Raw genomic sequence first — 16,624 nt, 5'->3', positions numbered from 1 at the left:
TGGGGGGGGGGTGGGGGGAGGGGGGGGGGGGGGGGGGGAGTCCTGCCATGTGCATTTAAATTGATTTGAAATTGTGTTACTGAGATGAGACAGTTTTGTTGTAAACACTGTCCGGTCTGCTCAGTTTTTCCCAGATGACACTGAGATGAATAAATAGCCCACAGAACACCTTTACCACCCCTGTTGCAGGAACAAAAGCCAGAGAGGCTTCAATTATGGTGCTAACTGTTTGAGTCCATCATGTAACAACCAACACAGTGTACCATAAAATGAGCTTGTTGTGGCAGGAGTTGGGCGGGGCTGTACCTCAAAATACAAACACAAAGCTAGAATCAAAAAGCCTTAAACTGGTCATGCCAGACTGTTGCTGTTCAGAGCAAGAAAAAAAAAAGATTATCAAGAAGGTGAAGACAATTTCATTGTTGTTGTTGCTAAAATAAAGAGCAATGTGTTTACCTGACTTCTGCTGTCAGTGCCTTTTTACACAGATAGATAGATAGATAGATAGATAGATAGATAGATGTCTAAGGAGGCAAACTGATTGTTCAGATTAGATTGAGACTAAATCCCATCTCTGTGTTGCAGTGAATCAGTGGATCAGTGGATTAGCGGCACTCAACTTGTCGACACCTCCTGTATGTCCATACAAAGGTCAGTGGCCTCTCAACAAACCAACTTACTCTCTAACACTGAATACACTCTCTGTCGTGCCGTTTTCATTGTAATTAAACTGAACCGTGAAGGATTTCCATCAGTCTATTGTATTGATCACTTCCACTCAGGAGATGGAAAAGCTCTCACAGTTTCTGTCTGAGAGAAACAGACTCGAGCTTCATGTTTGCAAGTCAATGGCATGTGAAACAAAATGCTAAGTGCTATGCTAGATAGCTGGTGCTTTTTTCCTCAAATTGAGCTTATAGGACTTGTTACAATCCCTAAAAGTAATCAGCACTTGCCTGGCGTCTTGAGTGGGAGAGGTATTTACTTCACTGGGGTCATCAGGTGGGCAACCCCCTTCATTGGTGTTTCGATGATTGGCCCACGACACCTCCAGAGGGCTCAACAGCAACACCTGGCATCCCAGGTGTGCCCCCCTCCGATTTTAACCCCTCATGTTGGACATCTTGTAGACCAGTTGGTCCTTCCTCTTCATCCAAAGCCAATTGCTGCGCTGCACAGCAGCCTCTGATAGTGACTTTATGGCTTTTTAGAGGGCATGTCCTCGAACCCCCATACACTTAGAAGCCTGGTTGATGATGTGGCTACACATCCTCTTCACCCAACCTCTACAGGGAGCACCTGGGTACGCCAGCCATGTTGTTCTGCGTCAGCTGCTAGGTCTGTGGACTTCAGACTTTTGCGCTCATAAGCTTCCCAACTGCAGTCCCCCATGGTACTGTTAGTTCCACAGTGTACAAGGACTTCTGTGAGGTTGATCACAAGATCAGGTCCGACCTGAGATAAGTTGTAGCAATCTCTGGTGGAAAGTTGATTCTCTGATCCAGGTCAACCTGCATTTTCCAGTCCTGGGCAGTTTCCAGGAGGGTTGTTTCCACTCTTAAATGTAAAGAGTATGGTTTTATTATTATTAGCACATTATTAGCATTATTAGCTCTATCATTAACTCTTTTGGCCACAATAAATGTGTAATAAAAATCTGATATTGTGCCAGCCCTAATCACCAAACAGAAAGAGTAAACACCAGCCAAAAGGAACTGTTCACAACCTGGCAACCCAACAAGTTTTCTAGTTAATGGCTTTTAGTAAATGATTTATTAGCCGTCAATAAAGCCAATCATTCCACTTAGCTTTTAGACCTTGATCTGAATTTGGAAGAATTTGAAGAAAGAAAGTCGGCTTTTTGTTCACTTTAAAATCATAAAGGCCTAATTAGGTTTAAGTTTGGTTTGGCATTATTACAAATATAAAGCATAAACACTAGGTTAAGGAAAGTTCACAACCAAAACTTGTTCTCTGTAGTGGCTTTTATTCATCCACCCATCCATTTTCAACCGCTCATCCAAAGCTGGGTCGCGGGAGTAGCAGGCTGAGCAAAGTATTCCAGATCTCCCCAGCAACACTGTCCAGCTCCTCCTGGAGGACCCCATGATGTTCCCAGGCCAGATGAGATATATAATTCCTCCAGCGTGTTCTGGGTCTGCCCCGGGGCCTCCTACCAGTGGGACGTATCCAGAGCACTTCTAATGGGAGGTACCCAGGAGGCATCCTGATCAGATGCCCAAATCACCTCAACTGACCCTTTTCGAGCTGAAGGAGCAGAGGCTCTACTCTGAGCTCTCACCGGATGTCCAATCTCCTTACCCTATCTTTAAGGCTGAGCCAAGACACCCTTTGGAGGAAACTCATTTCGGCCACTTGTATCCACAATCTCATTCTTTTGGTCACTACCCAGAGCTCATGACCATTCAAGAAGACCAAGATGACACGTGCCGGGGAAAGAGTACCTTGTCTGTTATGGGGACACTGGGGCCCCCATCAGGATCCAGACCTGGGTGGAGCTTGTCTTTGAGCATCTGGTGGCCGGGCCTTGGGCTCAGCCGGAATGAATAACATGGAGCTGCCGCCCTGTGGGCCCACCACCTAAAGAGACTGGTATCGGGGTTGGGTGCATTGTGTGCTGGGTGGCAGGCAGGGGCGGGACCTGGGCATGCTGACCCCTGGTGTCACAGACTAGTGGCTTCTAACTGATCTTTAAAATATTCAAAAAGGCAATAGTTACTGCTTATAAAGCTTGTATAGGTGGAGATTTCTAGGGGGGGACGCAAGGGACACACCGTTCTCCATATTTAGAACATGTGCATTTCATTTAAGTAGAAGACTTCTATTTTGACAAAATTAAAGACATTTACACAATAAATGGATGCAAGAGGGTGCAAATTGGTGTATAAATATAATCAAGAATACAGGAAAATAGTTGTTTGAAGCTTACATACCCCATTTTATATGTGCATCCCCCAAACGTTGAAACAAACACTACGCTCTTGCTATGTAGGTCTAAAGGATTTACAGCTTTTAGACTTTGATTTGAATTTGGAAGAATTTTGAAAGAGGAAAAAAAACAGCTTTTCGTACATATTTTTATATAATTAGGTTTAAGATTTAAATTAAAAAGTGGTATCAATAATCAATAATCAGCCATCAAATTTAACCGGTGAATTTTATAAAGGCTTTCTTTGTTTCCAGAGCACCGCCCACTCTTATACTACATCCAATCAACCGCGAGCTAGATACATAATTTCCGCCACATCCAATCAGCGCATAGAGGGGCGGGGCTAATTTGGTGGTACCGGTGTCTCGTAGCCTTCGCCTCCAACGGCCACATTTCAAACTAGAATGGCTACCGCTGTCTGCGGTCTGCAGTCCACCGGCAGCAACAGTAAACCCGTTAAAACACACCGGGAGCAGCGGAGAAAAACGAAGGACTCCAGGAGGAGACAAGCGGCTTTGTTGTTCCTCAATAATATCTCCCTCGACGGACGGCCCCATTGTCAGCACAGCGATGAAAACACCGACCAAAAAGCCGCCGAGGAGCAGCGACTCAGGGACAGAGACGGCGGCGCAACGGTCGTGCCCCTGCCGGCTGAGGGCCAGCAGCCGGTCACCCAGGTGACAGAGCCCGCTCCAGCCGGCAGTGGCTCGTCCTCCAGTTTCCCGGGGGTGTTCAGTCCCATCCGACCTCCTTTGGTGATGTCTCCGGCACCAGTCGGGGCAGCTGCTCTGGGGGCTAATGAGGTATTTTTGGAGGGTGGCAGTGCGGCTGAGACGCTAACCCCCGACACCCCTCTGTCCCCTGTGCCCACCGGACACCAAGCCTGCTCCCGTGTTAAGTCAACGCCCACCGCATTGAGCCCGGTCCCGGCCGGTAATTCCCTGGATTCACGGCAGAGGTGAGCACGGTGGTCTATGTGTATTCATGGGCCTTTAAACAGGCTAGTCGCTTCCGCATAAAATAAAGCAGGCATTATAAAAGAGACGCACTTTCATTCTCACTGAGCTTTCGTAATGTTCTAGAACTTTCTGTTTTAACCTAGAAGAGATGACTGATGTGCCAAATATAAATGATATGTGATATATAGGTTTACAATAGGGTTGATTCCCTGTATTCTCCTTTTTTGAACACTGTTGCCTGGTGTCTTGAATTATCAGTGTTTCTGATTTAAATCGCAGTCACTTTCTTGCTTGAAAAATAAGTCATAACCCTTGTATCAGCTGTCAGGTTTATGATTTGAGGTGTTGTTTGAAGAAAACACCAAATTAATGTTGTCTTTCTTGTTAAAGGTCGGTAGAAACTGACCCACTACTTTGGCTATACCTCCACATTTGTGATGTTAAAGAGCTTTACATCACAGATTACCGATTGAGCCCTGTCATGTGAGGATCCTTTTGTTTGTTCTGTGCAATAATGAGGTATTTTTGTCTTGATCTCTACTCAGGTTGAGGAATGTGTCTGGCTCTCCTGGACCCAAGGTGCCAAAGAAAGTCCACTTCATCAAGAGTATGAGGCAGTATGATACTAGGGGATGTAGGTGAGTCTCCAATATCACACATACAAATACATTTACATACTATATACAGTAGAGGAACCCCAGAGAAATGCTGCTATACTTAGTTTCCTGTCAGAGAAATGTAGGAAACAAAACAATGCTGCTTTAAAACATACCATAAACTCAGCAGCAGTGCTACACTCCTCCTGCTTGTGTTGTAATAAGCTGCTTAGCTCTGGCACAGAGACTTAGTTTGGCCTGCAGAGGAATAACAGCAGTACAGCTGCTGCGTGGCGACTGCTACAGTAAATTTAATCACCCTTGGAGGCTTTGCAAAAGCCAAAAGAGGTGCAGTGAGGAAAGTGGAAATGTAACACCCCACTGCAGCAACCGTAAGGTAACCCCAAAGCGAGGAAGGACTGAAATATCACACTGTTGTTATGCTGGTTGACCCGTATTAGAAAGCAAGTGTGTTACAGTTGTTTAGATTTATTTTCTGTTATATTTTCTTGCTCTGTCTGTAGACACTGAAAACAACATGTCATATAGTTTTTTTTTCTCCACTAACGAAATCATGTGTTTTCGACTCCCATTTTTTACATTTCTCCTCCACTTTACGAACATTTCATGCCCACATACATGAAGATGTGTCATGTGTTTTCTGCTGGTGTGCGAAACAATGATGAAGCAATCATAAATTGCCCCACAGGTCTGATTTTCTGTTTCTGGTTGAGGCGGTGCATGTTACTTACTGAGCTGAAGCAAAGCTATCTAGGTTATATAACTAAGCTAATTAAAACAAGTGGATTTATGCGTTGCGATGTTGTCCCCTGTTAGAGATTTGATATCTCTCTGAGACCTAGAGACTGCTGACTGTATGTTACTGATCTGTGTGTTGTGAGGAGCTGAAGCTCTTGGTGTCTGTGCAGTGAAGTTGCCAAAAACACTGTAGTATTCAGTAGCTGTAGACTGTGAGTCCACATTTTAGTCAGAACAATAGAGTTCTAGTGAATGTTTACTGCGTTTGTTGGTTACTTCTCCGTGGTTTGCGCCAGTCAAGCTCTCAGCACCAGTTTGTTCCTCTCATCTGCGAGTCAAAGAGATAAGCATCAGATTTTTCTGAAAATATTTTACCCACAAGCTTTAGAAACACTTTCTGCTGCTCTGAAGGTATTTTCACAACACATACAAAAGAGTCTTTCTGCTGTAGAGCTGCAGCGATTAGTCAAATGGCAGGAAATTAATCAGCTGCGTTTGATGATTCCTGTAATTTGCTTGGGTTTCGACTGTTGATCTAACAACAAAAGCAGTTTGAAGGCATCACTTTGAGCTCTGGGAAATTTATAGTTTTAAAGGTTTTAATAAACAACTAATGAAATAATCAGGAAAATAGTAGGCACATTTATGAAAATAATCATCAGTTGCAGCCCTCATTTGCTGCATGATAAAAATATTTTTAACCCATTTCCAAGTTTTGCCTCTTTTTCCTAATCCAGACAAAGATGTTCGTCAGATATGACACCTCTTTACTCGAATTATACAATGTAAATCACAATTTTAAATTTTGTTACTGGTTATATTGGTTAAATATCAATATTTCTTTCCAGTAGCTTAAAATTCTTAACACATTTTTAAAACAGTTGCTGATATGGCTGGATGATAAGGAGAAAATCAGATATCACTATATTTTTGAACAAATACTTCAGCATCAGTGTTACAGCACAATTGTAGCTTATCATTGGTACATTCACAGAGTATTTACTCACAGATGTTTGTTAGATGTGGTCCAGCCGTGATGTCCAGATTTCTCCTTAGTCATTAGTTCAAGGTCCACACAGTTTAATATATTCAACGTCATACTTGCGTTTGTCCTTGTTGTTGAGATAGTTTGATGTCTCTGTTAAGTGGCTGTTCGTTAGTCACTCACTCTACAGGAAGAAACAGCACCCCAAAATGAAAGCTCTGTGCCAAAAATTCACTGTGCTTTGAAATAAAGTGTGTTTTTTACAATCTTGGCACATTCGCACTTGCAGCCTTTAAAACCAGAAAAAGACAGCACTTCCAGTCTCATGTCACAATATCTCAGTGGGACTTTCCTGGTCAAATAAAGTAGTAGTTGATTAATTTTCTGTTGATTGACTAATCTTTCAATGATCTACTTATCTCTGTGACTCTGAATGTAATGGTAATACATGAGAGCCACAAACTGGGACTCTTCCTCCTGCTTTGAGCTTTAAATAGTTGTCGATAGCCATTTGGCTTCACTGGTGAGTCAGATAAACATAGCAGTGGCTCTGTGACTGATTTCGCTGTCATCGCAGCTCCAGCGATGATGAACATCGTGAGTACAGTAGCAGTGACTGTAGCTGTTCCTTGTAGACTGACACTCCATCTGTTCTGTCTGCCTGTACCTCCTGTGTCCTGCAGGATCGTGCTGATTTGTGCCAAGCGGTCGCTTTACGCTGCTTTCTCAGTGCTGCCCTATGGAGAGAGTTCTCACTTCAGGTACAAAGAAAGCACCATCACCAAGCAGAGAGCACCCACTCATCGTCACTTTTATGTTTTCATTATCCTCCTGTGTGATTTATCATCATCATCATTCTCAGTAGGGGCAGTGTGGGTTCATCGCCTGGTGGAAATGACATTAATGCGACTCTCTTTCTGAACAGTGATCTTAAGCTGGAGGCTCAGAGACAAAGGCTGTCGTCTGTGGTGGCTGCTGACCTGCTTCCTTCCCTGGAAGGCATGGACATTGGAGACTATGGCAAGGTAAGTGTTTATTTGAGAGCCACACGTATGATGAGAAACAACACTCGGGTTAGATGAATCTGTTTGATCTGAAGGTTGCTGACTGTCTCATTTTACCTCCTCAGACGGTGTCATACGCCCAGTTCCTTTATCCGACCAATGCCTTGGTGAGACAGAAGAGCTGCGGTGCATCAGAAAGCTCCACAGCTCAGACCCCTCAGTCCCGTTTCCGTGGCAACGGGCAAAGGAACTTCACCCCGGCTCGTCTGAACAACAGCGTGGCACAGGACCCGCGTATGTCTCTAATTTAAACCAACAGACACACACACACCCTTCTTCACCACCAAACCAATTACACACTGTTTTTTTGTGTTTCCAGCCACAGAGGAGGTGGCAGAGTACGATCCTAACCTGCTCAGTGACCCTCAGTGGCCCTGTGGCAGACACAAGAGGGTTCTGATATTTGCATCATATGTGGTGAGTTGGTGAGCATGCAGTTAAATATTCTCCAGTAGGCTCACTTCTTAAAGGGACAGTTCACCTAAAAATCAAAAGTACATATCTCTCCTCTTACGTGTAGTGCTATTTATCAATTCACATTATTTTGGTCTAAGTTGCCAAGTGTTGGCCGTAGAGATGTCTGCCTTCTCTCCAATATAATGGAACTAGATGGCACTCAGCTTGTGGTGCTCAAAGCGACAATAAACTACATTTAAAAAAAACCTCAACAGCAATGTCTCTCTCCAGAAATCATGACCCATCTACTCAGGATAATCCACAGCTCTGTGGATTATCCTGTACTTTGAAACATGATGTAGTTGGAGTATGAAATTCAAGTAACCTTGTTTCTCCTGGTGAACGCTGATTTTTCTGCCATGTATTCGGGTAACCAGGTTTCTCAGCTTTTACAACTGCATGTGTGCATGACAAAGACTGCAGAGTGGGTGGATGAAAGGAGAGGATATAACATGTTGTTGTCTTTGTTTTTGTGTTGAAAATAATTTCATCTAAAGTTCAACTAAAACTGCAAGCTATCTGCAGTTGTTAAAAAGTTTTAAGCATTAAAACTTAAGGATTTGAACATTTGAAGCTTCATTAGAAAACCTAGAAAAAAGCGCTCCAAATGTGAATAAATGACATTTTGTGCAGCCCATGTCATTGGTTAATCCATATAGGAAGTACTGAAAAAAATGTAATATGATAATAAAAGTAGGAAATATTGTCCTGACTTGTTTTCCATCATACTGTCAGCATGATAGTGAATCAGGTATTAAATTGCATTCTATGTGATATTAAAAAGTCTTTATTAAATTTAATATGAACACTACAGATACCCTGAACTAACACAAAGGTTCCACCGCTGAACATCTGAGTGTTTAATTCAGACACCTTCCCCCTATAAGCTCTGTCCATCTTCTTTGCTCTGACACACACCAAACAAAAAGGAAATCAGGATGGACGCAGCATTTACTGCTACAGTTAAATTAAGGAAGCATTGCCTGTTTTTAAGTGCATGTAAACACAGTTATTGTCGGACATGTACTGTCCTTGTTTGTTTCAGAAATCAGTGACAAGGCTGTTCAATCTAAATTTGATTTGACAACATCTGTAAATTAAGCAGATCTCCACTTCTGAACCAACCTCCAGCCCTGTTAGAGAGTAAAATACATCCGTTATGTCCCGTTCACATGATTTTACTGCTGCTGAGTAGATCGTATCACAAGATTGCAACCTCTAGCGTGAGTGTGTGTAAAACAGTTCGTACCGAAATAGTTCACATGCAAAGCTGTGAAACTTTATTGCAGCTGTAATTTATGCTGACACTGTTCACTTCTGTACTGACGTGCTTTTTTCATCTCTGCAGACAACTGTTGTTGAGTATGTGAAACCATCTGACCTGAAGAAGGACATGAATGAGACTTTCAGGGAGAAGTTTCCTCACATTAAGCTGACTCTGAGCAAGATAAGGAGGTACAGATTGATCACAGAGGTTGAACCATGTTGTGTATCCTCACATGTACTTGTGTTTTTCTTAATCTGGTTCAAACACGGTGAACTCTTTCTTAGAAAACTGATCATTAACTATGACTTCTCCCCTCTTCTCCACCAGCCTTAAGAGGGAGATGCGTGCCATGGGCGAGGACTGCAGCCTACAGCCCGTCACCATAGCAATGGCTTTTGTTTACTTTGAGAAGTTGGTGCTGCAGGGTCGCCTCAACAAGCAGAACAGGAAGCTGGTGGCGGCGGCTTGCGTGCTGCTGGCTGCAAAGATCAGCAGTGATCTGCGGAAACCAGAAGTCAGCCAGCTCATTGACGTGAGTGAAGCTTCTACACAAACAGATCTCAGTATAGAAACTTAAAACAAACAGGTTATGTTGACTGTTAACTGTCACCTCCTCATGCTAATAAGCAAAGAGTAAACAAAATGGGAAAACCTGTAACACATGTAGGACTTCCTGAAATGTTAGAGCAAAGTAAGTGAGTCTTTATTGATCCCCAGGGAGGAAATTCAGGTGGTGCAACAATTCACAGGCACGAATAACTACAAATAGAGACACTCATGACAACAAATATTTAATAAAAGAGGAACAGAAATAAGAATAGAAACTACAATTGAAATCCAAATTACAAGGCAACAGTGACATGTTGGTGTGTTTAGTAGCAGCAAAGTACAGTACATGTAAGTAATGATACTGTCTTTATTATAGAAATATTATATAGTGCATAATACAGTAAAACAATATCACATACAAACAGAATCTAATATCATATGGGATATTAATCAAACATTCTTTTAATGTCGCATAGCAAGAAACACTCTTCATAAAGGCTCTGTAGATAAAAGATGAATTATTTAAACTAGTTAATGTTGAAGAATTAAGTCTGAAGAACTGCAGCTGCTTAATTCAGCTGCTGCTGAGTGAACTGGAAATTTAACCACACACTTAAATTTTAACAATGTTTCCATTAAACATTCATCATGTATGCACACTGTATAGATAAAAAGAATCTGTGCCTAAAGTAGAAAGGGTTTTGAAATTATTCACAGTTGAAATACTCAGGATTTCAGTCCTGGTTGATTTGGTGACACCTATCATAAATAATTTCAAAGCATACCATGTCATTAAAAAAAAAAAGTCATTGTGTTTAAGTATGTCACATCAATTGTCATAATATAGGATGTCAAAAAAGGTAATCAAGTCATAATATAATATGCCATAAAACTGTTCTAAAATATCACAGTAAAATATGCATTTAAAAGGCCTACAAAATTTAATTAAAACAAATCATAATATAGTACATAAAAAAAATTCAAATTATATAGTATGTCATAAAAATGTCATAGTATGTCGGAAAAAAGTCATAAAAAGTCATAGTATAGTATGTCGAAAAAGTCATAAAACGTCATAGTATAGTAAAGAAAATGTCATAATATAGTATGTCAAAAAAATGTCATAGTATAGTATGTCGAAAAAATGTCATAGTATAGTATGTAAAAAAAAAAGTCATAGTATAGTATGTCGAAAAAAGTCATAGTATAGTATGTCGAAAAAAGTCATAGTATAGTATGTCAAAAAAAAAGTTATAGTATAGTATGTCGGAAAAAAAGTCATAGTATAGTATGTCGAAAAAATGTCATAGTATAGTATGTCAAAAAAAAGTCATAGTATAGTATGTTGAAAAAAGTCATAGTATAGTATGTCAAAAAAAAAAGTCAGTATAGTTTGTCGAAAAAAAGTCATACTATAGTATGTCGAAAACAAGTCATAGTATAGTATGTCAAAAATAAGTCATAGGATAGTATGTCGAAAAAAAGTCATAGTATAGTATGTCGAAAAAAAGTCATACTATAGTATGTCGAAAACAAGTCATAGTATAGTATGTCAAAAATAAGTCATAGGATAGTATGTCGAAAAAAAGTCATAGTATAGTATGTCGAAAAAAAGTCATAGTATAATATGTCGGAAAAAAGTCATAGTATAGTATGTCGAAAAAAAGTCATAGTATAGTATGTCGGAAAAAAGTCATAGTATAGTATGTCGAAAAAATGTCATAGTATAGTATGGCGAAAAAAAGTCATAGTATAGTATGGCGAAAAAAGTCATAGTATAGTATGTTGGAAAAAAGTCATAGTATAGTATGTTGAAAAAAAGTCATAGTATAGTATGTCGGGGAAAAAAGTCATAGTATAGTATGTCGAAAATAAGTCATAGGATAGTATGTCGAAAAAAAGTCATAGTATAGTATGTCGAAAAAAATGTCATAGTATAGTATGTCGAAAAAAGTCATAGTATAGTATGTTGGAAAAAAAGTCATAGTATAGTATGTCAAAGAAAAGGCACAGTTTGTCGAAAAAAAGTCATACTATAGTATGTCAAAAAAAGTCATAGTATAGTATGTCGGGGAAAAAAGTCATAGTATAGTATGTCGAAAGAAAGTCATAGTATAGTATGTCAAGAAAATGTCATAGTATAGTATAGTATGTCAAAAAATGTCATAGTATAGTATGTCGAAAAAAAGTCATACTATAGTATGTCGAAAAAATGTCATAGTATAGTATGTCAAAAAAATGTCATAGTATAGTATGTCGAAAAAAGTCATAGTATAGAATGTCGAAAAAAATGTCATAGTATAGTATGTCGAAAAAAAGTCATAGTATAGTATGTCGAAAAAAGTCATAGTATAGTATGTCGAAAAAAAATGTCATAGTATAGTATGTCGAAAAAAGTCATAGCATAGTATGTCGAAAAAAATGTCATAGTATAGTATGTCAAAGAAAAGGCACAGTTTGTCGAAAAAAAGTCATAGTATAGTATGTTGAAAAAAAGTCAGTATAATATGTCAAAAAAGTCATAGTATGGTATGTCGAAAAAAAAGTCATAGTATAGTATGTCGGGGAAAAAAGTCATAGTATAATATGTCAAAAAAGTCATAGTATGGTATGTCGAAAAAAAAGTCATACTATAGTATGTCAAAAAAAAAGTCATAGTATAGTATGTTGAAAAAAAGTCATAGTATAATATGTCAAAAAAGTCATAGTATGTTATGTCGAGAAAAAAGTCATAGTATAGTATGTCGGGGAAAAAAGTCATAGTATAATGTGTCAAAAAAGTCATAGTATGGTATGTCGAAAAAAAAGTCATAGTATAGTATGTCAAAAAAAAGGTCATAGTATAGTATGTCGAAAAAAAGTCATAGTATAGTAGGTCAAAAAAAAGGTCATAGTATAGTATGTCGAAAAAAAGTCATAGTATAGTATGTCAAAAAAAAGTCATAGTATAGTATGTCGAAAAAAGTCATAGTATAGTATGTAAAAAAAAAAAAGTCATAGTATAGTGTGTCGGGGAAAAAAAGTCATAGTATAGTATGTCGAAAAAAAGTCATAGTATAGTATGTCGAAAAAAAGTCACAGTATAGTGTGTCGGGGAAAAAAAAAAAAAGTGATAGTATAGTATGTCGAAAAAAAGTCATAGTATAGTATGTCGAAAAAAGTCAGAAAAGGTCATAGGTCAAAAGTCATTTGTCAAAAAAACATCATAGTATAACAGTATGTCGTTAAAAGAAATCATATTCAATAACCAAATATCTAACATGTATACCATTACACCATTTTTTCTATCTGTGGATGAGCAGAAGCTGGAGGAGCGTTTCCGTATCAACAGACGGGAGTTGATTCCTCTGGAGTTTCCGGTGCTGGTTGCCTTGGAGATGGGACTTTACCTCCCTGAGAGCAAGGTCATGCCCCACTACCGCAGGCTGGTGCAGCAAGGTTAGAGTGGATACAGCATCGTCTGACAATCCATTGGGTTCATTAAAAACATCAGCAAGTGCGAGTGTGATAAAGTAATCAAGACTGACCGTGTGTGTGTGTGTGTGTGTGTGGATCGACCAGTTTATAAGCTGTGGTGTTTGAAACAAATAATTCTGGTACTACTTATTTCCTGACGGTCGTGACTCGAGTCGCTCACTGTATATGGAGGATAACTAGTTTACTCTTGCATATTTTAGGCTTAATGGCATGTGTGTCTCCCTGAATGTCTTTTTGTATGTGTGACATTCTGTCCATGCAGTCATGAACTCTATGTTAGAGATGGTCAATGAGCACATTAATTGTGCTTATATTTCTGTTTGTTGTGACCCATTTCTTTCGGTACGTCCTCGTATTCTCAACCTCGTATTTAAATGAAACGTATGCTGTGATGTTTGTGTTTGTGGAAGACTCATCTCCTGCACCTTTCTCACTACTATACACAGCCTGTGTAGTATGTTTTACAAAATACAAAGAACCATACTGTTGATTTTGTAAATGCCTTTTTGAACCCACTGTGACATTGAAGTGTTTTTAGCCATTACATTGAAACATGATACTGTAGATCGTTGGTGGAAAACATGATTTTAGTATTTGTCTTTTATGAGAGAAGGAAGTGGCCTTTAATTTACAATACGTTTGATATGTTTTGTACGTCCAACAATAATCCAGCCACATTTATTTATCTTGTGAATCAAAAGAAACTATGAGTTCAGACTCTTGTGGCAGCTGTGTGTCCAGACTGTGCTGACAGTGTAACCACTGTTATACTGTAAGGAAACAGGACTGTGGAGGCTTTTATTTATAGTAAATGTGTTTTTTTATCTTTCATGTTGCTGAACAGGGATATGTTTTTATAAAAAAAAAAACTGCACTGGAATTTATTCCGCATTAGTGTGGCTAGTTTCATTTTTCAGTTCTCAGGAATGTTACTTTCTCATATCTTTGAATGGCTCATAAAATCTAACCCAAAGAAACGTTTAAAAGTTGTTACTGTAGCTATCATCACTGAAATCATCTGTGCTCCCATCGTAAGTCAATCGAAGGTAACTGATTGTAGTGCTTTGACTAAAACAAGTACCACAGAGTATTAACCTGCCTGCAGTACTTATTGTGTTGTAACTCTTCAGATTTTGGCGTGGAAAAAAGTGCCTGGAACTATAGTGGCAGTAAAATGGTTAAACATCTTCTAATAAGTGATATTTAATGTTGACATTTCTGAGTGTTGCTGCTGTAGAGATCTTTAAATGTTGAGGTTGTCCTTGTCTGGGAAAGATAATCACAAACTTTTTCTTGTCTGCAGTGGTGAATAATGTATTACGATAAGCATCCAAATGTGTGTAACTGCAGAAAATGTACTTGTATGGTTGGTGTCAAATTGGTAAATTCATTGTTTTCATACTGTAAAATGAATGTTTTTCAAATATATTTTCAGACACTGAAAAGTCATCAGTTTGTTTTTTTTGCCCAGTCAATAATCAATCATTTATGAAGCTATTTTTGTCTTCCCTGCGCAGTATGGGTACTAAGAATAAACACACAACAGACAAGCATGTTTCTCATCGTTTTACTGTTCCCTTTCAGCTAGGACAGCTCAGACTAGTAGCTGACATGCAGATAGAATACATGTTCAATTAGTTTAAATTCAACACACTGTTGGAGGATGAACACGGCACAATCAGCGAGGGAGGGGAGTCTTAGTGACAGTTACTATATTAACCATAATCTTTATCCTTAATGTTTAATAGTTACAAAACAGCAACAGCAGCTAAATAAATACCTTAAATTACAAACTTTAAGAGTTCTTAGTCCAGACTCATGTCTTCATCGTCATCTTTCTTGTCTTTGGAGTCTCCTTCCTGGTCCGACTTTGTCTCCGTCTCCATGGCTTTGGCAAAAGCCTCGACATCTACAGAGAAAAAAATGTCCAGAAGTTAGTGCCGCAAGTAAAAACTGTTTTCATTATCATTCAGTTTGGAAATTAGTTTTCTGATCAAGTCTAAAAAATGTCAGTCCATTATAGTATACTAACTCCAAAAAAAGTCATACTATATTATGTCATAAAAAACGTCATAGTATAGCATGTCAAAAACAATCATAAAAAGTTATAGTATGTCGAAAAAAGTCATAGTATAGTATGTTGAAAAAAAGTCATAGAATAGCATGTCGAAAAAAATCATGAAAAAACGTCATAGTATAGCATGTCGTTCAAGATCATGAAAAAACATCATGGTATAGCATGTCGTCAAAAATCATGAAAAAACGCCATAGCATGGCATGTTGTCCAAAATCATGAAAAAACGTTATAGTATAGTACGTCATCCAAAATCATGAAGAAACGTCATAGTATGGAATGTCGTCAAAAATCATGAAAAAACATCATAGTATAGTGTGTCGTCAAAAATCATGAAAAAATGTCATAGCATGTCATCCAAAATCATGAAAAAAAACCCGTCATAGTTTAGCATATCATCCAAAATCATGAAAAACGTCATAGTATAGTATGACGTCCAAAATCATGAAAAAAATGTCATAATATAGTATGTCGTCAAAAATTATGGAAAAAAGTCATAGTATAGTATGTCGTCAAAAATTATGGAAAAAAAGGGGCGTTGGTGGCTTAGTTGGTAGAGCAGGCGCCCCATGTACAAGGCTGTTGCCGCAGCAGCACGGATTCAAATCCAGCCTGTACATGTCATCCCCCACTCTCTCTCTCCCCCTTTCATGCTTACCTGTCCTGTCCATTAAAGGCAAAATGCCCCAAAAAATATCAAAAAAAAAAAAAAAATTCATGTAAAAACATCATAGTTTAGTATGTCGTCCAAAATCATGAAAAAACGTCATAGTATGGAATGTCATCCAAAATCATGAAAGAAAGTCATAGTATAGTATGTCGTCCAAAATCATGAAAAAAAGTCATAGTATAGCATGTCGTCCAAAATTATGGAAAAAAGTCATAGTATAGTATGTCGTCAAAAATTATGGAAAAAAAGGGGCGTTGGTGGCTTAGTTGGTAGAGCAGGCGCCCCATGTACAAGGCTGTTGCCGCAGCAGCACGGATTCAAATCCAGCCTGTACATGTCATCCCCCACTCTCTCTCTCCCCCTTTCATGCTTACCTGTCCTGTCCATTAAAGGCAAAATGCCCCAAAAAATATAAAAAAAAAAAAAAAAAAATTCATGTAAAAACATCATAGTTTAGTATGTCGTCCAAAATCATGAAAAAAATAGTATAGTATGTCGTCCAAAATCATGAAAAAAAGTCATAGTATAGCATGTCGTCCAAAATTATGGAAAAAAGTCATAGTATAGTATGTCGTCAAAAATTATGGGAAAAAAATTATGGAAAAAAGTCATAGTATAGTATGTCGTCAAAAATTATGGGAAAAATTGGGCGTCAGTGGCTTAGTTGGTAGAGCAGGCGCCCCATGTTGCCGCAGCAGCACGGGTTCAAATCCAGCCTGTGCATGTCATCCCCCCTCTCTCTCTCTCTCTCTCTCTCTCCCCCTTTCACGCTTACCTGTCCTGTCCATTAAAGGCAAAATGCCCCAAAAAATAAAAAA

At 38.9% G+C, this 16,624-nt stretch overlaps 2 protein-coding genes across 3 annotated transcripts in view; one reads left to right on the top strand and one right to left on the bottom strand.

Moving 5' to 3' along the window:
• Positions 1–3,336: 3,336 nt before the first annotated feature.
• On the top strand, positions 3,337–14,507 carry LOC126402799 (CDK5 and ABL1 enzyme substrate 2-like). Of its 2 annotated transcripts, XM_050065056.1 has the most exons (9): positions 3,337–3,908; positions 4,455–4,547; positions 6,933–7,010; positions 7,175–7,274; positions 7,379–7,547; positions 7,633–7,730; positions 9,118–9,224; positions 9,364–9,568; positions 12,888–14,507. In XM_050065056.1, exons 1-9 carry the CDS (start codon positions 3,355–3,357, stop codon positions 13,026–13,028), a joined length of 1,545 nt encoding a protein of 514 aa, XP_049921013.1. In that variant the 5' UTR covers positions 3,337–3,354; the 3' UTR covers positions 13,029–14,507. The 2 variants fall into 2 exon arrangements, with proteins under 2 accessions (XP_049921013.1, XP_049921012.1); XM_050065055.1 differs by lacking the exon at positions 6,933–7,010 and having other exon boundaries at positions 3,340–3,908.
• LOC126402800 (proteasomal ubiquitin receptor ADRM1-like) overlaps positions 13,914–16,624 on the bottom strand; it is a 14,453-nt gene continuing 11,742 nt past the window's right edge. Inside the window, exon 10 of the mRNA XM_050065058.1 lies at positions 13,914–14,971. Coding sequence (XP_049921015.1) covers positions 14,868–14,971 — 104 coding nt within the window. The 3' untranslated portion in view covers positions 13,914–14,867. The remainder of the gene's footprint in view (positions 14,972–16,624) is intronic.

Source organism: Epinephelus moara, chromosome 16, assembly GCF_006386435.1.
Source record: "Epinephelus moara isolate mb chromosome 16, YSFRI_EMoa_1.0, whole genome shotgun sequence".
NCBI lineage: Eukaryota > Metazoa > Chordata > Actinopteri > Perciformes > Serranidae > Epinephelus > Epinephelus moara.
The sequence above is the reverse complement of the archived record's forward strand: the minus strand, read 5'-3'. Positions and strand labels throughout refer to the sequence as shown.

Bases quoted from the DNA above. Each gene is read 5' to 3' on its own strand.
- LOC126402799 (XM_050065056.1), top strand. From the start codon at position 3,355: ATGGCTACCGCTGTCTGCGGTCTGCAGTCCACCGGCAGCAACAGTAAA. The intron at 7,275-7,378 runs GTAAGTGTTTAT...TTACCTCCTCAG, and splicing joins ACATTGGAGACTATGGCAAG to ACGGTGTCATACGCCCAGTT. The intron at 9,225-9,363 runs GTACAGATTGAT...CTTCTCCACCAG, and splicing joins ACTCTGAGCAAGATAAGGAG to CCTTAAGAGGGAGATGCGTG.